We start from the raw sequence: 27,392 nt of genomic DNA, 5'->3' as shown, positions 1-27,392 counted from the left end.
GGGAAGAGACACAGACACACACACAGGGGAGAATGTCACACGAAGACAGTGACAAAGATCAGAGTTACACTGCCACAAGCCAAGGAACACCCAGGGCTGCCAGAAACTGTAAGAGGCAAGGATTGGTACTCCTCAAGAGGCTTTGGAGGAAGCCTGCCCGGCCAACACCTTGATTTTGGAAATCTAACCTCCAGAACTCTGAGAGAATACATTTCTGTTGTTTAAGCCACCCAGTTTGTGGCACTTTGTTATGTCAGCCCTAGGAAACTAAACTACACTATTTGAGAGAAAAGTTGCAATTTGTTATTACTGTAGTATATTTTGTGCTGCAATAAAAGAATGATGTAAAACAAGAATTGTTACCCAGAGAGAAAAACCTAGTTGGGAAATCAAACCTAATACTCATGCAACAATCTGAGAACACTGTACTATTTCAAGATGACATTGTGCCGAGTATGTCTGAGGAGTGGTAAAGAACATTTAGTAATTCCACCATAATTTAAACTGTCCTTTGACTTAAGTTTATAATGTTAATTGGTATAATTAAGTGTCTAGGGTCAACCAGTACAAATAAGTTGCCTTTGCTATTGTTAAAATTTATCTAAAAGCTACTTTTTCCAATCTGTTTCAAATATTTGCCAGTTAAAAATATTTAGCTTAATCACTTGCTAAATCATTCTATATTTTAATAGTTTTTTTAATATAATATGAAGCATACTCCCATTAACTAAAGAATGCTGGCTCATTCACAGGGAACTATATTCAGTATCTTGTAATAACCTTTAATGAAAAAGAATATGAAAACAAATTTATGTATATATATGCATGTCTGGGACATTATGCTGTACGTTATGCTGAAATTGACACATTGTAACTGACTGTACTTCAATAAAAATTATAAAATAAAAAATTAAAATTAAAAAAAGGATTTTGACCCCCTAAAGAATTTTATAGTAAATGATAGCAAGATGCTTGCATGAGGCAGAGCACATTCCTTCCTCACTCTGTCCCTAATGCGCCTGCCCTCACTGGAACCTAACAGAAGCCTAAATAATATGGATAATACTGGAGCTTATATTAATAATAGAAGTAAATGTCAAGGCTTGTAGATCAAGGAAAACAAAACTGGACTGTCACATCAAATTGCTGTGATAAAAGCCCTGGTGTGTCACTAACTAGCCGTGTGACTTTGGGCAATTTATTTAATGCCATTGTCTCCATTTCCTCATGACAGAAAGACCTCCAGCTACCTATTTCACAAAGCTGCTGTGAGAACTTCATGATGCTGTACTTGTAAACTACTTAACACCACGTCTGGAATATAACAATAAGTATTTAATAAATGAAGTCTAGGAAAAGAGATATTTTAATACCATAAAATACAGGAGGTATTCTGGTAAGAAGCTAATCTTTAAAAAGTAAATGATTTTGAGATACCTCAGAGTGGCATCAGACCATTGTGAGGGACTCTGTCCAAGTGTCCAGCAATAAAAACAGATGAAATGGAGAAAAGCAGTAGCAAACCCCACCACAGACTGAATATGAGCAGAGGGTAGACCTTGCTGTGAAGGGAAGAGTGCAACAAAACGGAAGGGTGAGGAGCAATTACAACTGAAAGGGAAAGACAGGCACAGAAGGGACACAAACAGGAGGCATGATCCAAATGTCTTCAATAAAGAATTCAACTGGAGCCACAGAAGATCAGGAGCAAATGTAAGAGAAAAGGGAAGCCACTTCCAAATACATGCCCCCGGTAGACTCTCTGTAGTTTGGAATATATTTGGAATATATTGCTTGAACCTGCAGTGAAGGATGTATTAAATTTTCTCAGATATTCTGTGTACATCTCAGCCCAGCTGAATGTGAAGTCATTTTATCATGAAATGCATGTACCACCAGTGGTCACTTCCATGATACATGTGTAGAGTCAAGGACAAAACTGGAATCAAGATCTAATATTTCCACAAGTATCAGTGAACATGAAACAAGTAAACTGTCACTCCTCTGAGCAAATTCTGAGTGACTACTGTTCACAGTGGCAGGGGGTTGATGGGAAACCATGGTGAAAAGAAGGAGAGGTCTTTAATAGTTTAGCTGCAGAAATGCTTTGGAGTCTGTTTTTCTAGACAGTAAAATATCCACTGAAAATCAAAACTCTAAGCAGGAAAACGAATATTCACAGTGACTAAGGTTTTAAATTTGGCAACAATAACAGCTATCCTTTACCTTAGAAATAGAGCACAGTTGCCGTAGAGAATGTAGGTTCTCACGATGGAAACGTAGGAAAGCACACCTATGGCATTGGGTTGAGCAAACTAAAGGGAAGCAAAACCCTCTATAAACATCAGTGACTGCAGATTTGGTATTTAATGGCTGTTCTTTGAGCACATGCGTAAATGACTAAGAATCATTAAATAATTGCAAAGTCAGTGTCTCAGTAAGATTAGACCATGTGAAACTAAAATGATACAAGATATGGCACATGAGAACAGACTGAACTATCCAAAAGCTGTTCCCTTGGCCACACTGGTCAAAAGTTATCACAATTTCCTTATGAAGGCAAACTAGAGATTAATATCAGAGTCCATCAAATACATTTTACAGTTCATTTATATGTGTAGTAAAACCATATCTACTACTCAACTTAAAGTCCTCTTATCTTCTTAAAGTTTAGAGTTAAATAACGACTCAAGGTATTCATATTTTGATAAACTGAAGAAATGTATTATTCCTGACTTTTAAACTCAACACACAGGTATCCACAATGGGCAAATGCAAGTAACCTCTTTTATAAGATTTTTTGTCTTGGTAATGCATAGTTCTCTATAATGATTCTACATATTATAATCCATCCACCCTGTCCTTAATACTTCACATAAAAGATAACTTGATTAAACAAGAATACTGTTGTGTTTACAAGACAAAACATCATGAAAAAATATACTATGCACTCTTTCCTTATCAGCTTTCACTTTGGGATATGAGGGCAAGAGATCAATCCAGACACTTAGCTCTAGCATCCAATTCCTGCCTATGTCTCATCCAGAAAAATGAAATTGCATTGGAGGGCTGACAGTGACATTTCTTTTTAGCAGGTAAGGCAAAGTGAAGATGTAGAAAAGAGGAAAAACTAGAGCTGGGGTGGCAGGCAGGCTACGGGAGAGAAACAGGACAGTCAATGGCAATGAGTGCCATTTTCTAGCTCTCTCTTAGTTTCTAGTTCCCCATGATCCATCGCTACATAAATTGTATTATCTCAATCAAGCAAATTTAACTGGGTGGAGAGAGAGAACTAATATGCACAAGCAAGTGTCAAACTCCACACTGCCCTCCATAATTGCAGTAATAGCTCAGAAAAGGGAGCCACCAGGCCAGTTCCTATGTTAATTTAGCTCTTTGTTAGCCCTGGCAGTAGTGATTATTGCTTTATACTAATTTAATCTGACACATAGGGTTTAGGTGATGGGAATTATATGAGAAAACATATGTCTTCATTTTTTTCTCAAAATATGCAGAGAAGATTGAGTAGAAATGTAGGAAGAAAACATGGAGAAGTAAACTAACAATAATAAACTCTCATGATAATTAAAATGCAATAATCAAAAAAATATATAGGCATCCCACAGCATTAAGCTTCTCTTTCAAAGTAAGGAAGTATAATTTTGTTTCCAGAAATATTAAGAAAAAATAGAGCAATGATTTAAGATAAAATTTTTAAAAGTCCTGATTTTACAAATGGTTATTGAATGAGTCACTGTTATAAATGGAATCCATTGGTAATCCATCACTGTACTATATAAAAATGGTTTCAATACGTGGAGCATCTATGGTAGTTTAGAAGAAATAAATTGATAAATGGTAGAAGAAAACACTTGACAGGGATAAGTGGAATTTTAAGCTAAATGTATTTCTGCTCTCTGATTTTATAGCAGGTTTGTCTGATTCTCTGCACATGAAACAGTCTTCTCTTGCATTATCTGCAGAGAAGAGATAAGAATTGAGCAAAGTATTTTGTCTTAAAATCTGTCTCATGAGCCTCAGTATCCCAGCCACATGTTGATAGAAATATCTGTCTCTGAGGCACATGCAATTTTTGGAGGTGGGGAGGGGAACTGTATGGCAAGTCTCCAAAGAAGATATTTTTCTATCACACTCCAGTATGTCTGTGACATCTATCCATCATGACTGAAGCAAAATCATTAATTTTCAGAACTGTCAGTCTAAGCAGATAGATATACAATGGGAACCCAATCTAACACCAAAAACTACGGGCTATACTTCCTCCATTAAAGTTTATCATCTTAAGGTGAACTCGGATGTACACCACGTTTTCCTTCCTGGCAGTTACTTTTTCCCTTTGTAATAAGCAGCTCAAGTGTTATTATAAAAGTAAGCACATGTTAGAAAAGCAAGCACATAACTCAGTCGTACCAGAAGAAAGTTTTTTTTTTAATTTGTTGAAGGAGTAGATCAACTAAAGTTAAAGAAAAAAACTGGCAGCAAGCTCACTGTTCTGTCTCGAAAAAATATAAAGGTGATGGTTCTCTATGACACTGGCAGTCTCTGGCTGGCCCTCTGATATTGCACCTATAGTGACAATTCACCTGAGAATAATCCAGTTACTTACAAGGGGACTAGCAAAAGCTGAAGCAACCATCAGCTAGAAAGCAAAGATATTCGACACCTTTCAGAGCATTCTAAAGACACTGGCTTAAAGGTCATTGTGACAAGCGTTCTTTAACCAGCTAGCACTTTAAGGCAGATGATATTTTTGGTCCTCTGTGGAACTCAGCCTAGGCAACAATTGACTTAAGTCCAATTTTCAGCTAGTTGGGTCACGGAAGAGCAAAGCTACACTACCACACCAGATGGTGACTTGTTGATATGTCATGCTTTCAATCAGACCCTAGCAACTGTCTTCTGGGTTGTAAAATAAAATGACAGCATTTTTTTTTCTTGTCAGAAAATAGGTTTTTATTATTGGCCATTGTGGAAACTTGATAATAAAGGGTGCTTAAGTCCTACAATTGTATAAAATCTGGAGAATTTTCTAAACTGGAGATCAAATCAGCTAAAAACATGACACAAATTAATGTTTGTGTTCTGGAGGGTTTGAAGGTTCCTTTTAAATGTTGTTTAGTTTTCAAATCGTCATATTGTCTTAACTACTTGTTGGTATTAAATATAGTAAATGATCAGACAATTACGAAGGAAGTGATGATTACTATGGTAACAATACTGTTGCTGAGTTTTCACACTCTAAAGAACCATCTCATACGTAAATCTCTTAACCAATCCCCCATAAATGCACTAATGTAATTCACTGATTCATTTACTCTTGGAAAGATGTTATAAAATTATTTATATTTAGTCAGGAATTGACTACATAAAAATCTTCCCTAAATGATTTCCATGAAGATAGTTACTTTAAAAACCTTCCACTACCATATTTTTGAAGTGAACGTGCTTAAGGAATGATGGTTGTCTGAGGTTACTCTCAATTAAAGCATCTGCTTCTTAATGTGGGTATATCAAATGTGAGCTTGTAAAATTAAATAATGGTAAGATAATAACGTGGGTTGAAATTTCTAAAGGAAGTGTCTCAAAGAATAAGCAGGCTATTGCTACCTCGTGTTATTTATACCAGATTTCTCCACAAGGATACAAAGTTTAATATATGACTATCATGACTCTGCTTTTATGCAGAGCATTGTCCTGAAAGCCTATGTTTATAACCAATGAAGCAAAACATTGATGTACAATTTAGATGAAATATCTACAAGCATATAGGGTAGGTCTACAAGAGTGAATAAATTCATCACCTAAATGAACTGCACTTTAAGTCCAACCCAAGAAAAGTACATATAGAATTCATAAAGGCAACCAAAGTAGCAAGGCCTGGAGCCACTTCAGAATTTTCTTTGGAAAATCATTATTTAAAAAGTGATTTAAAGGATATTGCATTTGTAACATGGATGGACCTGGAGATCATCACTGTAAGTGAAGTAAGCCAGAAAGAGAAAGAAAAATAACATATGATATCACTCATGTGTGGAATCTAAAAAAAAAGAAAAGAAAAGAAAAAAGAAGATACTAATGAACTCATCTACAAAACAGAAACAGACTCAGAGACATAGAAAACAAACTTATGGTAACTGGGGAAAAGGAGGTGGGAAGGGATAAATTGGAAATTCGAGACTTACAAATATTAACTACTATATATAAAATAGATAAAAAAACAAATTTCTTCTGTATAGCACAGGGAACTATGTTCAATATCTTGTAGTCACCTATAATAAAAAGAATATAAAAAGGAATATATGTATGTATATGTATGACTGAAACATGCTGTACACCAGAAACTGATACATTGTAACTGACTATACTTCAGGTTTTTGAAAGCCAAAACAAAAAAGAATACTGCATTTAATAATCATAAAGATACTGTCTGATGACGTCACTTCCCTTATAAGAAAGTTTTGGTGGCTCCCTACTAAAGCCAGGATGATGTCCAAACTCTTAAACAACACAGCTCTCAACTGAGACACTGTAATAGCCACTAATGGGTTTTGTTGCTTCCACTTTTGCCACCCACACTTACCCTTGTTCTGAAATCCATGCTCCACATACCCAGCATCCAGAATGGTTATCTTTAAAATATAAATCCATCAACACCCTGATCTAAACTCTCAAGCATCCATCACATCCACCATCATCATCACTAACATTTATTGAGCAATTCCCGTGTGCCAGGCCTTGTTCTCTGGGCTTTATTGGTATTCACCACCATTTAATGAAGCAAACTCCACTTAACATATCCTGCTGCCTACCTGAGGGTATAGCACTCCCATACCTCCTCAGTTCCCTCTACCTCTATTGGCTCCTTTATGGTTTTTGAAGGACATCAAGCTCATTTCTAATCCCAGGCCTTGGAACTAGCTGTTATTTCTGCCTTAAAGTTTCTTGTCCTGACTCTATGCAAGGCCGCCTCCTTGCCATCATTCAGCAGTTCAAATTGCACAGTTAAAACTTGTCAGTTCAAATGTCATTTCCTCCAAGAGAATAGTTCTTACCTCTTTTTCTAAAGTAGATCCTGACTTCCTCACCTCCCAGTCCCTGTAACACACTCTCTCATTTTACTTCACTATCTGAAATCACTTTATTTACGAAGTTTTTTTTCAATCTTGTCTTACCTTATAAGAAAGTTATGACATGAGGGATGGGATTTTTGTCTTGGTCTCCACTGTATTTCCAGGGCAAGAACAGTGTTTGGTACACAGTAGCACATAACAAATATTTGTTAAATCAAAAATAAGAAATGTCTTTAAGGTGTTCCCCAATACATTTTTCTAAACTTAACTAGTAATTATTTTCATTCATTTGCAAATGCTCTAGAAATACTGGATTCTTTGTTATCTCCCAAATAAAGCCTTTGCATCTCTCTTTATATGTCCTCACCCATGCTGTTCCTTCTGCCTGGAAATATCATCCACATGATCATTTCCGACTAAGCCTAGCTCCAAAGTCTTTCCTGAGTGAGATTTTGGTTTCATTAAGGCAAAGAGCATCTCTCCGTCCTCTGTGCAGTCACAGCACTTTGTATCTCTCATACAACTTACACTATCTTATACTACTTCTTCTATGACACATACATGCACCCGTGTCATGTTTGTATCTATTTATATAGCAAGGGATCTACCAGAGGGACACCCCAACAGTACTAAAAATGCATATTTTAAAAACTTTTTTAGTGAGAAAATTTGCTAGCTACTTCAAAGACAATAAACCACCCTGAAGGAGATTTTGTTTGTTTTGTGAAGAGTCATTTGTGTTGTCTTCCTTATGTAAGTGGGAGATAAGTAGATCCCACTGCCCAAGAAGCAGCAAATGAGGGGACTTTCAGGAGATTTGGAATTGCTGAGGAAAAGGCTATCTTCCCACTTGGGGGAAGCTGGTCTCCAGAAATAAAAGGAGGTCAGCAGTTCTGGGTACATGAAGCATCTACACTGAAGGAGATGATTGCCAAGAGATGCAAAATTTAGCCTATTAAGGCATTAAGTTTTTCAGCTGAAAATAACTGGAATCACCATCCTACAAAGAACTATTGAAAAAATGTTATGTTATGTTATGTTATGGATGGAACTGGAGACTTTCATACTAAGTGAAGTAAGCCAGAAAGAGAAAGGCAAATACCACATGATATCACTTATATGTGGAAACTAAAAAAGAAAAAAAGATACAAATGAACTTATTGACAAAACAGAAACAGACTCACAGACATAGAAAACAAACTTATGGTTACCGGGGGCAAGGGGGAGGATAAATTGGAAGTTCAGGATTTGAAGATACTACTATATATAAAACAGATAAAAAAACAGATTTCTTCTATATAGCACAGGAAACTATATTTAACATCTTATAATAGCCTATAATGAAAAAGAATATGAAAAGGAATATATATGTATATGTATGACTGAATCACTATGCTGTACACCAAAAATTAACACATTGTAAAAAAACTATATACTTCAATTAAAAAAAAAACTAGCTTTGCATATAAGTACCCATCCCCCAACCCCAAAAAAGCCTATATTACTGAATCCATGAAACCATGGAAATATCCTGTGAAAAAGACTGAGCCTTTAATCTACTGCATAACTCAGTCCCAACTTTCACAAACAGCTTTGCCAGGGTCGCAATATAAGATTACACAGGGGGTACTATTTACAAAGACTATGACATGAACTCTGTCCTCTAGAGATGCGGGTGCATAACTGAACTATTCCCAGTGCCCTGAACTGTTGATGCCTTTAGCAGTCTTCCACACCTCTCTTCATAACAGATTGTGCATGCCCATTCTGAGAATGAATAGAGCATCCTATATTGCTACTAACCGATATCTATGAGGCAGCTGAGACCAGAGCTTAGCCTACTCCCATCACCCTGGGACAGACTTTTATACATGACCAGGTGAAAGAAAATAACTTTACTCCAAAGAGCCCTCAGCAGTTTGGTGGAGAGCCTTTTCATTGATTGTAATACTGAAAAGTGAGCATTTCCCTTTGGAGAATCTCTAAGAAAGCAGGTGATGTCACTCGGTTTTCCTGTTTCGCTTGATTCATCAGCAGCCAAAGCCCTTAGTTTGTAATCAGCATAATATAACAAAGAGTGCTAATAAAAACAGAACTCTTCTCACCTTCAGTCTCACAAAAATATATTCATAAGTGCTAAGATAGCCCTGGCTAACAGACTGAGAAGAGAGAGATAGATGGAATGTTGAAAAAGAATAGACTGGATTTCTGAACTTCCTGATATTACCCATAGGAAAAGCTTTAGCATTTCTTACACTCTGGGGATTGATGCTTGAACCCTTTTTCACCCAGAATTGTATAGTAAGTCTCTAATTTCATTTGTTTCCCTATGACAATTTAGGTCAGTGCTTTGTATGTAAGAAGTGTTTAATAAATGTTGACCAAGTGAAAATTAGTTGTTCCCTATCCCCACCTACATCCCACGCAATTAGTGAAGCAATTATTTTAGTCCAAGTTCATATGTAGTCTCAACTTTTATTTCAGTGGCTTCCTAACTTCTGGGTCCTTTTTGTTGAGAAGTATGTATGTGAACTTGGATTTCTTTTTTCCCCTGTTCTTAATGCTTATGAAACCAAAACTCTGTTCTTTTATTGCCAGTCTTTCTATACTTTCTATTTATCGTTGACTCATTCCTTTTATTTTGCTGTCATCATTAAGATAAGTTACCCATCTTTGCTCATTTCCCCATAGCATCTCATTACCAGACTCTAAAAGTGTTTTGCAACATTAAGGTCCACTCCAAAGTTCCACTGATTGTGTGCAATATCCACCATGATTTCCCTGCAATTCATTATTGATAATGGGAAAAGAGGAGACGGAATGTCAGCGAGGGTAGGAGGGGAACCAATACATAGGAAAGCACTGAGGAAAAATATTTTTTGAAAGTCCTTCCTCTAACTGCAATAAGCCATCATGCAATCCCACGGTGGGAGGGGGTGGGGAGAAAAAAACTTCTACAATCATTGCAGATGGAAATTGAAAAGTATAATAATCTTTCCAAAAGGGTGAATGGTAGAAAGTAATAACAATAAAAAAAAGGGCAGTTATTCTCTGGCTTCTTGTAATGCTCAATATGACTCTATTTGTATTATTGTGAAAGTAAATGACCCTTTGTCCTCTATCAATAAATTATTCATAATAACAATAAGATAACAAGCCAAAAGCAAACCAGTGACAAACGCTTTAGGTGGTGGCCAGTGTGTGGTACAGGTCATTGGATTAGAAAATTACTATAATTTAGAGTAATGAACAGGTTTCTGCCATTATCCCATTTGTACTTAACTTGAATTTCTGGGAAATCATAATTATGAAATACTCAGATGGTAGTTTGAAAAAAATAAACAGTTTCCCACCCATGGGCCTGACCTAAGCAAGTTAATGAGGATAATAGTGTTTTAACCTTCTTCATTCTTGGCATACACTAGGGAGAAACCACAGACGATAGTGAAAAATCGCTAGCTGATTAGGAAAGAAACACAACTATTTACCAAATGGAGCAGACTGCTTCACATTTTGCAAGAAAAACATATTTTGTGTATATAAATTATGCAATTATAAGGAAACACAGCAGTTAAAAACAGTTGGCTACTTCACCGTGGAATAACCTTAAGTGAGAACAGAATACTAGAAAGAGTAGATGGAAACAGATAACAAAAGCAAATGAGAAAGTAGGTTTAAATAATCTTAATCAAATAAGAAATGTATTTTTACAAACAATGTACCAGCACAAGCTTATCTTATTTAAACATCTCATAAAGAGTTTTTCTTTTGGTTGGGGGAGGTAATTAGGTTCACTTATTTATTTATTCTTAGAGGAGGTACTGGGGATTGAACCTAGGACTTCATGCATGCAAAGCATGCACTCTACCACTTGAGTCATACCATCCCCTGCAAGAGTTTTGAATTTAGTGAAATAAGATACTGGGTGACTGTAACTACAACAAGTCATGGACAAAATATTTTTCAGACAGAGGTACATCAGCTTGAAGGGTTGCATTCAATTTTAGAAGTACACTCAGCTTTTAGCCCCTGTAAATGACCAGACAAAATAAAAAGAACAGATTAATCGAAGGACTTGAGAAATTAACAACTATCATATTACCTGCCCAGTCAAATGTCTTTTGTTGACATGTATATTTTCTGCAGTTTTATTTATAAGCTCCCTTTTTCAGTGTCCCACACAGCACAGTGAAGAACATTTCCCTTGTAACAAGTTAACATGAATACTGAAAGTACTAATTTCATTTTTGTATTGCTCCAAGAAAAAATAAACTCTATGAACCTTATTTTCTCCACCTGAAAAAAAAAAAGGAGATGACTAAAAGACCCCCTTGACCAGGTTGTTATGAGACTCAGATGATGATAACATACTTATAAACTTATAAGGAGGCGTCCAAGGTGAGCTACTTTGGCATCATCATCAATCAGGTAAATCCGCCATGGGGTAAAATGATGACAAAATAATAGTGACATAGAACCCTCCTGGAACAACAGAGTTTTGTATAATTTGGTCAATCAACTCTATATTACAAATAAAAAAGTTATATACTTATTTATGTTTTAGATTATAAGGTTATAAGCCTGCAAATCTGAATGTATATTTCTTTTCACTTAATAATAATGAACTATAATACAACATCTATTATGAGCCAGGTACCATTTCATGTGCTTTACATGTAATAACTTATCTAATTTTCTAAATAACCCTTTAAGGTAGATACCATTATTATCCCCATTTAACAGATGCAGAAACTGAGGCACAGAGATGTTAAGTACTTTGGTCTCACAATAAGTGGCTAAGCTGGATTCGAAGTAAAAATCCAAAATCCTGGTATTTGCTACTTCACGATTCTGCCTCATTTTGACATGAACTGAGCAAGTACTATATGACTGACAGACACAGTGCCAGGCAACAGAACTAAAATTCTGTACAGAGATAAACAACATCCTTGGCCTCATGGATCTTGTAATATAGAGGAGTAGACAGACATTTACTAAATGCTCAAATGTAAAACTGCAACTTTGGCAAGTGTTATGAAAAAGGACTACTGTGTGCTCTGAGACCAGGAGCATTTGACCTAGTCCAAGAGTTAACAGACGGATTCCATGAGGATTCTCAAGCTGAAGTTTCAAAGATCAATCAGATTTAACTAGGTGAAGAGAGGAGGGGAAAACATTTCCAACAGAGGAAACAACATATGCAAAAGCCCTGTTACAGGAGGGAATACGGCACCATCGAGGACTTCAAAGAACAATTCCAGCAATTTTCAGAAGTGCAGAGAATGAAGAGGAAAATAGAGCCATGGGAACCCACTGATGTGTTAAAACAGGCATTACCTGATAAAATCTACATTTTTTAAAATGATTATTCTGACAGTTGAGTGGAAAAGGGGTTATTTTGGTGTTCACAAGGTGGCAATTTAGTACACAATGCTAGGTATCTGTCACTCAAACTCCATTATCCACCAAGTTCAACCATGGATGGCTTTTATAAATGAATATCCTAGAAGATAGGAAACACAGGGGAAACTGCAAAAATTCTAGAGACACAGAAAGCTATGCTGAATTGGAGAGAGAATGAGGAAGCTTGTGAAGAACTATAAATTTGATCTCATGAATACATAAGAATATCTCAACCAACAATTAGAGAATGTGTATTCTTCTCAAGCACATATGGGATATTTTCAAAAGTGGAACATGTACTAGGTCACAAAATGAATTAATTTTCAATGCTTCATAACAAATCAAGGCGTTGTCTTGGCTGCATTCTCATCTTGTGGCTTAAGTTGGGAAGAAGTCACTTCCAAAGTCCTGAAAATTGGCAGAATTCATTTCCTAATAGCTGTACAAATCATGACAGCTTTCATCTTCAAAGCCAGCAAGGAGAGAGATTCTCTGCAGCTTCAAGTCTCTAACCTCTAGATCTTCCTTTAAAGGGCTCAACTTATTAGGTCAGGCCCACCCAAGATACTCTCCATTTTGATTAACTTAAAGTCAAGTAATTAGGGACTCAAATTACATCTTCAAAAAATGTCTTCATCTTTGCCTTATAAGATAAATGAATCAGAGAGCAACAGCCCATCACTTGGGCCATATAGTGTTGGTTTGAAGTAAGTCCCAGGTACTATCCATGATCATTCAAGGGGAATTGATTACACAAAAGCATGACTCACTGGGATTACAACTAAGATGTGTCTATAAAGACACATTTGAAATACAAATTTGAAAGAACTAATGATATACAGATAATATTTTGACCCCTAACAGAAATAAGGTAGAGGCCAATAATAATAAGATAAATTTAAATATTCAATATAATTAGAAAAAATTTAAGTCTAATTCATTAGTCAAAAGAAAAATCTTAACAAAAGTTTTAAAAATACCTAAAACTAAATCATAATAAAGTATTACATATCAAAATGAGAGAATGGAGAAACACTGAATCAAACACAATACAAAGATTGCCAATATCACCAATTTTATTCTACATTATAATGCAGATCTAGCCAGCACAATAAGAAAAGAAAAATAAATCAAAGTCACAAGGATTGAAAAGGAGGTAAATTGCCATTATTTGCAGATGAAATGCTTATCTACATAGAAATTCCAAAGGAATCTGCAGATAAAACATTAAAATGAATAGAAGGGTTTTATTAGGTAGCTAGAAATCAATATTCAAAAGTCAAAATATTTTTATAAATTTATATTTTTATAAACTATAAACAACTAGAATCACTTTTAATTACAAAGCATCAAAAATTGTCAGTTCCCTAAATATATATCGAATCAAAGATATTGAAAATCTCTACAAAGGAAATAATAAAATTATACTGATGTATTAAGGAAGACTTAAAATAGGAGGAGAAATATACCTTTTCAGTATAGAAGACAATATCATAGTGGTGGCAATTTTCCTGAATCTATAGGCTTAGTGTGATTCCATCAAGATTTTAACAGTTTTTCATGTAGGTTAAGCTGGTCATAAAATTTTATGGAAAATTACATTCCAAGATTAGCCAAGATACTTCTAAAGAAGACAGATTTGTCGTACTAGCTACCTGGAATTATTATGAAGCTAAAGTAATTAAGGACAGAAAAATTTACCAATGGCTAGAATAGAGAGTTGGGAAAGGGACCTACTGCTTTTTTAAAAACTGTGAAGATATTGTGCAAGTTATCTCACTTGCACAATAACTATATATATACATATAAATATATATTATATTAATATATCAGATAATTATTAACATTTTATATAATATATATTTATAGTACATACTATATAATATTTAATAATTATATTTCATATATAGGCTCTATATGTGCGATGAAACATGAGGCACTTAGATCAGATAAATAGAGTTCCTTATTGATACAACCAGATGAACAACCAGAGAAACACTGCAGCATCAATACCCACACTTAGATCCACAGACATTGTGAAAGTTTATGGAATCTTTCCACCAGGATGGCAGGTTACCTGGACCACAGACAAGGGATGGTGAACAATGAATATTTTCCATTTATATACAGGAGGTAGATGACCATCCTCTGCCCTCTCACTCCCTTCCCTCTCAAAAAAGGAGGAAAACCCCTTTGCCTTGTTTGTTATTTGATGGAAAGTATCCTGGGTTCTCACCCTCACCTTTTAGAATATAAATGCATCTTTCCAAGGGCTAAATAAACCCCAGTTAACTCTGGCTTTTATAACACAGAGATGTTGCCAAGTTCTGGGCTTCATCCCTTTGGCATGTAAATACCAAGGGAGATGGTGCTCCAGTCTTTCTGGATCCTTGAGACTTAACCTACCGACCTAGTCAGGACTGCAACTATTTGACTCTCTCTAGAAGAGATACGAGATGTTTTATTACCCCTTTGGATCAAAACAATTAACAGAAAAATGGCTACAGATCTCATTCTCATGGTATGTGAAGAGTTAAATGTTTCTAGGAGAAATGCAGACAAATATTTTCTATGTTTATATTTTTGTGACTCAGGACATTAGGACTTTTTAACAGAAGAACTGAGGAATCCAGAAAATTTTATTTCCCCAAGCTCACACACATGTAGAACTTTGATATAAGTCAAATATAACACAGTAGATAAATAAGGAAACAAAGGACTATGCAATAAAAGCAGGTGGAAAAATGGTTATTCATAGGGAAAAACTGAAATTGAATCTGTTCTTCACATGATTCAAAAATTAACTTTAGACAATGGATCAAATATCTTTAATATAAAAAACTGTATAATGTTTAATAGGAAATATAGATGAATATCTTCCTGACCTTGGGGTAGAGAAAGAACTCTTAAGACACAAAACATTGCTTTTTAAGAGATGATAAAGTTGAATCTATTAAAATTAATAATTTCTGTCAGGGAGCAATGCTTTTAGGAAAGTGAAAACACAAGCCACACACACACACACAAGGAAAAAAGAAAGAAAAGAAAACACAAGCCACAGACTGGGAGAAAAATGTATTTACAACACACATAACCAAGAAAGGACAGGAACTGAAAATATACAAATAAGTCATATAAATCATATAAATCAGAAGAGAACAAATACCCTCATAGAAAAATCAGCAAAAAAAAAAAAAGAGAAAAGTATTTCAAGAACAGGAAACATTTATAACCAACAGAAAGAGATCTTCAATCTCACTGGTAATCAGGAAAATACAAAGTAATACTACAATGAAAAACACCTTATACTCATACCATTGGCCAAAAAAATAAAAATAAAAGCAGGACAATGCTAAGTTTTAGAGATATTGTGGATCAGTTGGTTATCTTATATATTCCTGGAGGGAGAACATTTTCTTTGGAAAATAATTTTGCATTAAATTAATTGCATATACAAATATATTTTTGCAAATGAATATCATGAGACATGTGAAAGCAACAATATCAATAATAGCCAAAAAAACTGGAGCAACTCAAATGACAACATATAGGGAAAACAAATTGGAATTAATCACAAGATGTAGTATTTTCTAGCAGTCAAAAGAATAAACTGTTGTTACTAGGGAATGGAACTGAAGAACACTGTCAATGTTTCCCAGGTGGGACTACACCAAATAAGCACTTCTGTATGAAAATTCAGTCTCTGCTCCACAATAAACTTTGAAATGGGTCGTCTAATTTAAAAAAATAAAACAACTACCACTCTACAGAGCACTAAGGAATGCAATATGATTGTGTAAACTAAAGAGAACACAAAGCTTAAGAAAATGGAAGAACATCAAGTAGACCTCAGGAATGTAAAAGGAAGAGGTTAATAAAGTAACAAGAGAATTAAAATAGGAAACAGAAAAAAGTTGTTCTTTAAAAAACATAATGAAAACATGAAATCAAGAAAAGCAAAGATTAAACACAATCATAAAACTTGAGAAAAAGGATAAGTCAACTACAAAAAAGAGGAGTGATATGTGAAACATAATGCTAACATATTAGCAAGTTTTAATGAAATAAGCCAAAAGTCCCCCAAATATGTAGAAACCTGGAAGTTTGATAGTTATGGAGAAAAAAGAATGATCACCAGCAAATATTTCCTGACTTAGATGGTTTAAAGGGTAAGGTGTATTACATTGCCAATGAAAAGATTATCTTTATACTACTTAAAGTGTTACAAAGCATTCAAAGCAATGTAGAATTTAGTAGCATAACCCTGATACTGAAACCTGACAAATACAGAAGAAAGAAGAAAAGAAAGGAAGGAAGGAAAGAGGGAAAGGAAGAAAACCAAAGATCAATCTTCACTATGACTATGGATAATTTAAAAAATCTAAGTGAAATATTATCAACTTCAATCCATCAGTAATACAAAGTATAATCACAACCAGCGTGGCTGAGAAATGAGGACCCAATAGGAGCTGCACAGAGCACCCAGACTCAGTCACCCCTGTCTGCTGCCTCCAAGCCCTTTGCGTTAAGCCTAGACCAGAAGTCCGGATTCCCTTCTCATTTATTTTGAATTATCTCTCATGTCGCATCTTATTCCCTCTGGTCTCACACCCTTCGCCTATATATTTTAATGACTCTCAGTTTCAAAGGAAAAGAATTGGAGTCCTAATTCATTTTCCCCTAGGAGGATCATCTGTTCCCTTGTAAATATTTAGCTACAGACATGTGAGGGAGGTAATCATCCCCATCTCACAGGTGCCAAAAGCAAACTGCACATGGAAATTTGGAGTAGAGGTGACACATATCATCCAATTCAAATATTTTTGCCTTAACAAAGCAAAAATATTCTGCTATGTATAAAATGACTTTGTGTGACTTTTATAAATAGAAAATTAAACAATGAAGGCACAAAGTAACATGAAATTTTATGTGTTGACTGTGAAAAATATAATTTTCATTATTTTCTTGTGACTAAACTAAACGTATTTCCCAAGCCCCAACTTCTGTTTGATTTCTAAAATTTGAACTTAATTACTTTGAAATAAAATCAATAATGATCGTATTTTTTTCTCATTTAACTTTTTAAATCAGTCAATTCCAATCCCCTCCCCAGATTGCATCACATGGCTCATTACCTATATTTTTAAAATATTTATTGTATGGTATAAGAATTATAAACAGCTTCCATCAGGGTTTAGCCTTTGAATTCCAAGAAGATAGCTCCTATTAAATAAAAGCCTTAGCTTTCAAGATTGTTTTTCTCCTGTGCTATGAGTCTATTTTTGGAACTCAAGGCCACGAATTTGACTCTGTGTTCTCTGAGGTCTTCTGCGACCTCAGACAATATTATCCAACAAAGGAAGCAGTATACAGGTAGTAAAAAAAAATGCCTCCTGGGTATAGGATGCATAATATTGCAATTAAAGTACTGATGGAATATTTTTCCTAATTTAGTTTTATGTTCCTTGATCTCAGACTCAAGAACATTGTAACAGATGGATCCTTTAGAGACAACATTCCCTTTTCCTCACTTCATGTTTCTGCCTATCCCATTTTTCCAGATAATATTAAATCTCTGCTGTAGTGTATGAATGACAAAATTAATGTATTTAAACTGCAATAATGTAGTGGTTCCTGGGAATATATCCTTTGTTTGCAAATGCTAATATTTAAGGAAATAATACTTGGATTATGAATAGCTTCTATTTATTGACAATTTAACTTTCAGCCTGATGTTGTTCTCTTCTCTATCTATACACTCTTTTTCTGTCATTTCACCCACTCCCATGGTTTTAAATGCCATCTATGACTCAGAAATGTGTAATTGCAGCTCTGACCTTACGGCTACCTACTTGATATCTCCAGTTAGATGTCTAACGGGCATCTCATATTTAATACAAATGTCTAAGTCCAAGTCCTCTCTGAAACAAAGCCTCAGGTAAACATCAAAATCCTGGCATTATTTGGGAGGATAAATCAGGTCAGTAAGGGCAAGGAGGAAAAGGAAAATGAAATGCACGTTAGATTCCTCAACAGGCATGTTCACTCAACACACAGACATCTCAAGGTTTGCAGGAAGAAATCATACCTCAGAGCTGTCCACGAAGGGGATAAAGATGGGGAAATTTATATGCTAAGTCCCTTCTGTGTTGGGCTTGAACATGTGCTTATTCATAACTGCCTTCCAGAAAGGATTCATTGCCCAGCTTCTGGGAGTGCTGTCAGGAGTCAGACTCCAGCAGTCAGCTCTGTCAGAGAGCCATCTCACCCAAGAGCACATAATTCCTGGAACAGCTCACAATCAAAAACTGATTACAGAGATATAAAAGCCAGGCCATTTTGGCCTACTTTAGGATAACGTTAATGGCCTTTACATGCTTCAACCACAGGCTTAGCCAAAGCTTTGTTGAGTATTTCTCACAGTTTGAAATCTCCCTCTATCTGATCTTATTTCTGCATCCTTTTATGCACCTGTGTTAACCCACAATAACTTTATGACATATGAAACACCATGTGAGCATTTATATCTAGAAAATCCAGCCTACAATTCCATCTGTGTCATCTCCCGTTAGTCAAACTACATCTGATAAAGAGCTAACTTTCCCAAACTTCTGGGTCACATCATCTGGCCCCTTGGTAGTTACTCAAGAATAGAGTAACCAACCATTTCAGTTCTCCTGGAACTGACTGGGTTTTAGCACTAATAGTCCTGCTAACTTAGAAGCCCCTCAATCATGTACAAACCATGATAACTAGTCACCGTATTTAGGAAGACAGATCCCACACACATGGTGGGTAATTTCATTTACATCTAGACATGTAAGAGCAACAACCTGATGCAGCAAGGTTGCCAATAAGAAGAGAGAAATGAGGCAATTGAGGGAATCTTAGAAGGAGCACACTTTTTTGGTCCAATTCATTGTCCAGAAGTGAACTAACTCAAACTCTACAAAATGCTTCTCTCTCAGTCTTTCTTATGTCAATATGTAACACCACCATTCATCAGTTACTTAGGGCAGAAACTCTGGACTTCTTTTTCTTCCAGTCCATATCCAGTCCATCCTCAATTCCATATGGCTCTACCTTCAAAACATATCTAAGACTGTATCACTTTTAATCTTTTCCATCACTATCACCATATTTAAGCTACCAAGATTTCCCCCCTGGACTTCTGCAATAGTTGCCTGACTGATCATCTGGTTTTCACTTTTCCCCCTTCAATTGGTTCTCCAAACACCAGCTAGGTTATTCTTTAAACAGCTGGCTCAGATAATATTAGATCTCTACTTGAAATTTTACAGGAACTTACCATCACACTTAGATTAAAACCTGAAATCTTGAGAAATCAAGATGGTGAAGTAGGAGAATATGGAAATCACCTCCCTCACCAAGAACACATCAAAAATACATGTGGAACAATTATCACTAAAAACAAGCTGGAGACTGGGAGAAAGACTCCTGTACAACCAAGGCTGCAAGAAACATCTACATGGAGTTTAGTAGGAAGGGAAGAGAAGTAATCAGGTTGGGACTTGCACCCCTTGGAGGGAACACAGAAAAGGAGGGGATTACATGGGTTTGGAGATTCTCCCTGGGGAGTAAGCAGTTTGAGCCACATACTGGGTACCCTAGCCCCAGGATCCAATACTAGGAGAACAAATCTCCTTAGCTGGTTTGAAAACCAGTGGGGCTGTAAGAAATATAGACTCTGCTCATGAAGGGAATGAACACACCTGTATACTCCCAAAACAAGGTGGAGCAAGCAGACTGAAACTGCCCAGGACCCTGGCTGGTTTCCCTCGATTGCCCTGGTGTGTGCTCCAGCCTGAGCTGAGAGCCAGCTCTGGCCCCTCTTGCTCTCTGGCACAGCTCCAAAAAAGGGTGAGGGCTACTGAAGCTGAGGGGCATGCAGAGTTGTGAGGAACATAGGTGGCTCAGACCCAGAAAAGCATCTGAGCAGAGCAGGGGCAGCCATTGCTCGTGCTTACAGAGGCAGTGCCTTGAGAGTGGTCTAAAATTCTGATTAGGGCTGGGACCACAACAGGCCATGCCCTGACCCATGGTGAGTGCCCGCACCAGCCTCTCCTACTCCAGCACTGCTCCCCTCTGAGGTGAGGGTGATGTGCTGAGACAGGGGAGAGCACACATTTAGAGGAAAACAGAGCCAGTCTGGATCCAAACTTCAGGGCTTATGTTCTAGCAGCTTGGGAACCAACCCCTCCTCCAACAGGATGATGTTAGCCACTGAGTAGAGGAGAAGCCCCAGGTTAAATCTGGGATGGCTCCAGCCCCTCCATCTCCTTCTCACCTCTCACCAAGGTGATAGCTCCCAGCAACCCCAGGGGAAGACGTGTGCTCACTTCAGGTCTATCTCTCCCACCAAAACCACTGTGCACACAGGCTGCATAGGGACCTGCCACACAAGTCTAGCCCTTCAAGACCAACACAGGTAACTCTTTTATCTAATTTCATAGAGACAGAGACAAGAAACTTAGAAGAGAGAGGAATTTACTTCAAACAAAAGAATAAGAAAAAAAAATTTAATGAAACAGAAATAAATAATTTACCAGATAAAGAGAGCAAGGTATTAGTAGTAAAATGCTGAATGAACTAGGGAAAAGAATAGATGAACACAGTGAAAATTTTAACAAGGAACTAGGAAATATAAAAAATAACTAGTCAGAAATAAAGAATACAATAACTGAAATTTAAAAACACACTAGAAGGAATCAATAGCAGACTAGGTGATACAGAAGAATGCATGATTTCATTGTTCAGTCTTCCAATCAGAACAAAAAAGGGAAAAACAAATTTTAAAAAATGAGAACACTTTAAGGGACTCCTGGCACACATCAAGTGTACTAACATTTACATTATAGTGGTCCTGGAAGGAAAAGAGAGAAAAGAGTTGAAAATATATTTAAAGAAATTATAGCTGAAAATTTCCCAAGCCTGAAGAAGGAAACAGATATCCAGGTACAGAAAGCACAGAGAGTCCAAAGTAGGATGAACCCAAACACAGTCACAAGACATATCAAAATTAAAACGACAGAAGTTAAAGAGAGAATTTGACAGGCAGCAAGAGAAAAACAGAGAGTCAAAAACAAGGGAACCTTGATAAGGCTATCAGCTGATTTTTCTGCAGAAACATTGCAGGCCAGAAGGGAGAGGCATGGTATATTCAAAGTGCTGAAAAAGAAAAACCCACAACCGAGAATACTCTGCCTAGCAAGATTATCATTTAGAATTGAAGGAGAGATAAAGAACTTCTCAGACAAGCAAAAACTAAAAGACTTCATTAATACTAAACCTACCCTAAAATAAATGTTAAAGGGTCTTCTCTGAGTGGAAAAGAAGAGGCTATAAGAAGTAAATATTTATGGGAAAGGAAAAATCCCACTAGTAAATGCAAACATATAGTAAAGGTTGAGGATCAACCACTCAAATAAGCTATTGTGAAGATTAAAAGACAAAAATTGTAAAATCAACTATAACTATAATAAACAGTGAAGGGATAAATATGACATCAAAAACACAAAGTGTGGGGGAGGAGAATTAAAATGTCTTTTAAAATGTGTTTGAATTTAAATGAATACCAGGCTAAAATAAGTAGACATAGCTATAGGTCAACATATATAAACCCTTTGGTAAGCACAAATCAATAGATACGCAAAAACTAGAGAGAAAGGAACACAGACCTATCACTAAATAACATATCAAGCCACAGGGAAGAAGCAAAACAGAGAAAGAAAGGACAGAGAATAACTACAAGAACAACCAAAAAATAAGTTTAAAGTGGCAATAAGTACATCCCTCTCAATGATCACTTTAAATGTCAATGGACTAAATGCTCAAATCCAAAGATATAGGGTGGTTGACTGGATAAAAAAAAACAAGACCCGTCTATATGCTGCTTAGAGACTCACTTCAGAATTAAAGATGCACACAGACTGAAAGTAAGAGGATGGAAAAAGATTTTTCATGCAAACACAAATGAAAAGAAAGCTGGAATAGCAAAACCTGTATCAAACAAAGGAGACTTTAAATAAGTATGTAACAAAAGACAAAGAAGGGCATTTTATTATGATAAGGGATCAAAACAAGAAGAGGATATAACATTCACTACAATATATTAACAGGCACAAAAGGAGAACTTGAAGATAATATAATAAGAGTTAAAGACTTTTGCACCTGACTTACACGAATGGACAGATCATCTAGACATAAAAATCAATCAGGAAACATTTGTCTTAAGTGACACATAGGTGGAATTAATAGATATCTGCAAGACATTCCATCCCAAAACAGCAGAATACACATTCTTTTCAAGTGCACATGGAATAAATACTCTCCAGTATGGATCACATACTAGGCAACAAAATGAGTCTCATCAAAGCTTAGAAGATACAAATTATGAATCATTTTTTCTGACCAAAATAGTATGAAATTAGAAATCAATTACAGGAAGAAAATTGAAAAAAAAAAAAAACACAAGCACATGGAGAATAAACAACATGGGACTAAAAAATCTAAGGGGTCAATGAAGAAATCAAAGAAAATTTTTTTAAAATTGAGACAAAATAAAATAAAAACATAGCTTTCCAAAATCTGAAATGCAGTAAAAGCAATTCTAAGAGGCAAGTTTATAGTGATATCAACCTACCTCAAGAAAACAAGAAAAATCTCAAATAAAAAACCTACCATCTAAACTGATTAGAAAAAGAACAACAAAGCCCAAAGTAAGCAGAATGAAGGAAAAAATAAAGATCATAGCAGAAATAAAATATAGATCAAAAAAACAGAAAAGATCAAGGAAACTAAGAGCTGGTTTTTTTTTAAAGATAAACAAAATTTACAATCCTTCAGCCAGGCTGATTAAGAAAGAAAGAGAACTCAAATTAACAAAATAAAGAAATGAAAAAGGAGAAATTACAACTGACTTCACAGAAATAAAAACAACCGTAAGAGAATACCACAAACAGTTATATGACAACATACTGGACAACCTAGAAGAAATGGATCAGACTGATGCTACTATTGAAACTGAATCAGTAATAATAACAACAACAACAATAACAACAACAACAAATCCAGGTCTGGCAGCATCAAGGGGAATTCTACCAAACATTTAAAGAGAGTTAATAATTATTCTTCTCAAACTATTCTAAAACATTGTAGAAGAGGGAATGCTGTCAATCTCATTCTATGTAGCCACCCTTACCCTAATACCAAAACCTGACTAAGACATTACCAAAAAAAAATTACAGGCCAATATCTCTGATGAGTGATGCAAAAATCCTCAACAAAATATTAGCAAACCAAATTCAATAAAATACATAAAAATGATCATACACTATGATCAAGTGGGATCTATTACAGGGATGAAAGCATGGTTCAGTAGCCTCAAACCAATCAATGTAATATACCACATTAACAAATGAAGGATAAAAATCATATGATTACTTCAGTGGACACAGAAAAAGCATTTGACAAAATCCAATATCCATTCATGATAAAAAACCTCTCATCAAAGTGGGTATAGAGGGAATATGTCTCAACATAATAAAGGCCATTTATGGCAGGCCCAGAGCTAATATCATAGCCAATGTTGAAAGCTGAAGGTTTTTCCTCTAAAATCAGGAACAAGGCGGCGGGCTCCCTCGGGGTCCCCGCGGGCAGGCACTCCGGCAGCCGCGGCGCGATGGAGGCGCCGGCCGAGCTGCTGGCCGCGCTGCCCGTGCTGGCCACCGCGTTGGCGCTACTGCTCGCCTGGCTGCTGGTGCGGCGCGGGGCTACCGCGAGCCCGGAGCCTGCCCGCGCGCCCCCGGAGCCCGCGCCCCCGGCCGAGGCCAGCGGGGCGCCCGCGCCACCCGGTCCCTGCGCCGCGGAGTCCGCGGCCGCGCCCGAGGGGCCGGACGAGCCCGCAGTGTCGCCGGCGGAGGCAGAGGAGCAGGCCGCCGAGGCCAAACAGGAAGAGGAGCAGGGGCTGGACAGCGAGGAAGGTCCACCCCAGGCAGAGCCTGAGGAAGAAGACGGGGCAGAGGCCTTCTCCTTCAAATACAGCCCCGGGAAGCTGCGGGGAAACCAGTACAAGAAGATGATGACCAAAGAGGAGCTGGAGGAGGAACAGAGAACCGAGGAATAATGAAGTTATCCTTAGCCTCCTCCTAAAGGCTTTTCCTTTCGGCATCTTAAAACTTGAGCGATAAAGTGGAGTGCCCTGAGAGGAGCTGACAGGCTCTCTGGGGTGCCTCTTGCCCACGTGAATCTGCCGGACCTAGGCCCTCAGCCAGGACGCTCCCTCGGCTGGGAGGGCCTGTCCCTCCCTGTTTGGGTGGGTCACTTTGTGAAGCTGAAGGGTCTTCCTAGACTTTTATTTCCCTTATGACCCAACCTTCCTGTCTGCACACCCTCTGCACCTGAGATATCAACAATTTCAGCAATGCCATCATTTTACAGTTGGTAGTTTCATTCCAGCCCTCCTGCTTTTCTTCACTAAAGCCAAACCGTGAAAGACTTTGGGGTGTGATGCACAAATGAGGGAGCGGCCTGTGCGTGCTGGCTGGTCGGGGTGGTCCACTGCTCTCCTTCCCCTGGGGGCCCGCCCCCCGCCCGGCTCAGTTTTGGGGGTGAGAGACCTGTACTGAGGACTGGGCAGCAAAGAACCAGGACCCGCTGCCCACTGCCTCTTGGCCTTACTCTCTATTTAGAGCAGGCTGCAGTCCAGCCCTCTTATTACTAAGAGGCCTTTTCACTGATGTTCTTACCAGCTCAGCTGAATCTCTACCTTTGCTTTAGCAGATGCAGTAATAATGGTGTTCGCTTAAAATAGATGTCTCGACTCTGCCTTTTCCTAGGCTTCTTGGATGAGTTAGAACTTCACCAGATGATCAGATCAGTTCCAGATTGGTTTCTTGGAATTCTGTATTTGACAACATTTATACTATGCCAAACTAATCTGCGGTTTTTAGGTAGATGTCATTTAAAACTTTTTTTTAAGCCTTAAGTTTATAGAAAAAGATTTTCTTTCTATTTAATGGAAGGCCAGGAGGTGTCCAGTGTCACCCCCTCAGGCATATTACATACCCAGGGACCTTCTCCTCTGGGTTAGGTTCAGGGGTTTAGGACAGACAAGCAACAGGGCAGATGGGAGGGTACAGCTCAGTGGTAGAGTCGTGCTTAGCGTGCCCGAGGTCCTGGGTTTCATCCTCAGTCCCTCCATTAACAGCAAAAAAGAATAGGCAACAAGGCAGCCGCCACCTAGAACCACGGGACGAACGGAAGCCATGCTCCTGTGAGCACACCTGCCTCCCCACAGCAACAGCAGCAGGCCTGGATCTGACTGATTAATGGGTGACTCCCTCCACATTATTAAGTTTTTCTGGACACTTTCTGAACATGGCTTATAGACACTGAGCTTCACGGATTCCCGATGGCTTGGATCTGTGTATTCAGCCTTTGTTCAGTCCAATAAACTTTGAGTAGATGGTCTTAAAAAAAATAAAAATAAAATAAAATAAAATAAAATCAGGAACAAGACAAAGATATTCACTCTTCATCATTTCTATTTAACATAGTATTAAAAGTCCCAGCCACAACAATCAGAAAAGAATTAGAAATAAAAGGCTTCCAAATTGGAAAGGAAGAAGTAAGATTATCACTATTTCTAGATGATATGATACTATATATATAACACCCTAAAATCTCCACCAAAAAACTATTAGAATTAATAAATGGATTCAGTAGCAGGGTACAAGATTAACATACAGAAATCTGTTGCCTTTCTATACACTAATAATGAACTGTCATAAAGAGAAGGCAAGAAAACAATCCTATTTACAATTACATCAAAAAATAAAATAAAATTCTAGAAATAAAGTAATCCAAGGAGGTGAAAGCCCTTTATTGTGAAAACTATAAAGTACTGATGAAGGAAACTGAAGACAATACAAATAAATTGGAAGGTATCTTGTGTTCATAGATTGAAAAAATTAATATTGTTAAAATGACCATACTATCAATAAGGCAATCTACAAATTCAATGCAATCCCTAGAAAAATACCAAGGGCATTTTTCTCAGAATTAGAACAAATATTTTTAAAATTTGTCTGAAAACACAAAAAAATCCCCAAGCCAAAGCAATCTTGAGAAAGAAGAAACGAGCTTGAGGAGTCATGCTCCCTAACTTCAGAGAATACTACAAAGCTACAGTAATCAAAACAGTACAGTCTTGGCACAAAAACAGACACACAGATTAATAGAACAGAATAGAGTCCAAAAACAAATCCACACACATATGGCCAATTAACCTACAACAAAGGAGGCAAAAATATACAATGTGAAAAAGACAGTCTTTTAAATAAGTGGTGCCAGAAAAACTGGATAGGTACATGGAAAGGAATGAAATTAGAACATTTTCTTACACTACATACAAAAATAAACTCAAAATGCATTAAAGACCTAAATGCAATATCTGAAACCATAAAGCTCTCAGAAGAAAACTATAAGCTTCTAGAAGACACTCTTTGACATAAATCTTAGTGGTATTTTTAGGTTCTATCTTCTCTGGAAAAGGAAACAAAAGCAAAAATATACAAGCAGGACTATATCAAACTTAAAAACCTTTTGTGCAGTGAAGGAAACTATTAACAAAATAAAAACACAACCTACTGAACAGGAATAGGCATTTTCAAATGATATGTCTAATGAAGGATTAATATCCAACATATTAAAAAAAAAAAAAGCTCATACAACTCAATATCCAAAAAAAGAGAACAATCTAATATAAAAATGGGCAGAAGATCTGAATAGACATTTTTCCAAAGAAGACATACAGATTGCCAACAGGCTTATGAAAAGATGCTCAACATCACTAATCATCATGGAAATGTTAATCAA

At 36.8% G+C, this 27,392-nt stretch overlaps 1 protein-coding gene and 1 pseudogene across 1 annotated transcript; both read left to right on the top strand.

Annotated features, from left to right (window-relative positions):
* The window catches only part of LOC140694452 (protein flightless-1 homolog pseudogene), a 212,803-nt pseudogene that overhangs the window by 158,682 nt on the left and 26,729 nt on the right, over positions 1 to 27,392 (top strand).
* On the top strand, positions 24,148 to 25,889 carry LOC140694406 (matrix-remodeling-associated protein 7-like). Its single transcript, XM_072957668.1, has one exon. It carries the CDS (start codon positions 24,196 to 24,198, stop codon positions 24,637 to 24,639), a length of 444 nt encoding a protein of 147 aa, XP_072813769.1. The 5' UTR covers positions 24,148 to 24,195; the 3' UTR covers positions 24,640 to 25,889.

This window comes from Vicugna pacos, unplaced genomic scaffold, assembly GCF_048564905.1.
Source record: "Vicugna pacos unplaced genomic scaffold, VicPac4 scaffold_21, whole genome shotgun sequence".
NCBI classification, from domain to species: Eukaryota; Metazoa; Chordata; class Mammalia; order Artiodactyla; family Camelidae; genus Vicugna; species Vicugna pacos.
This window is presented reverse-complemented; position numbering and strand designations above follow the sequence as displayed.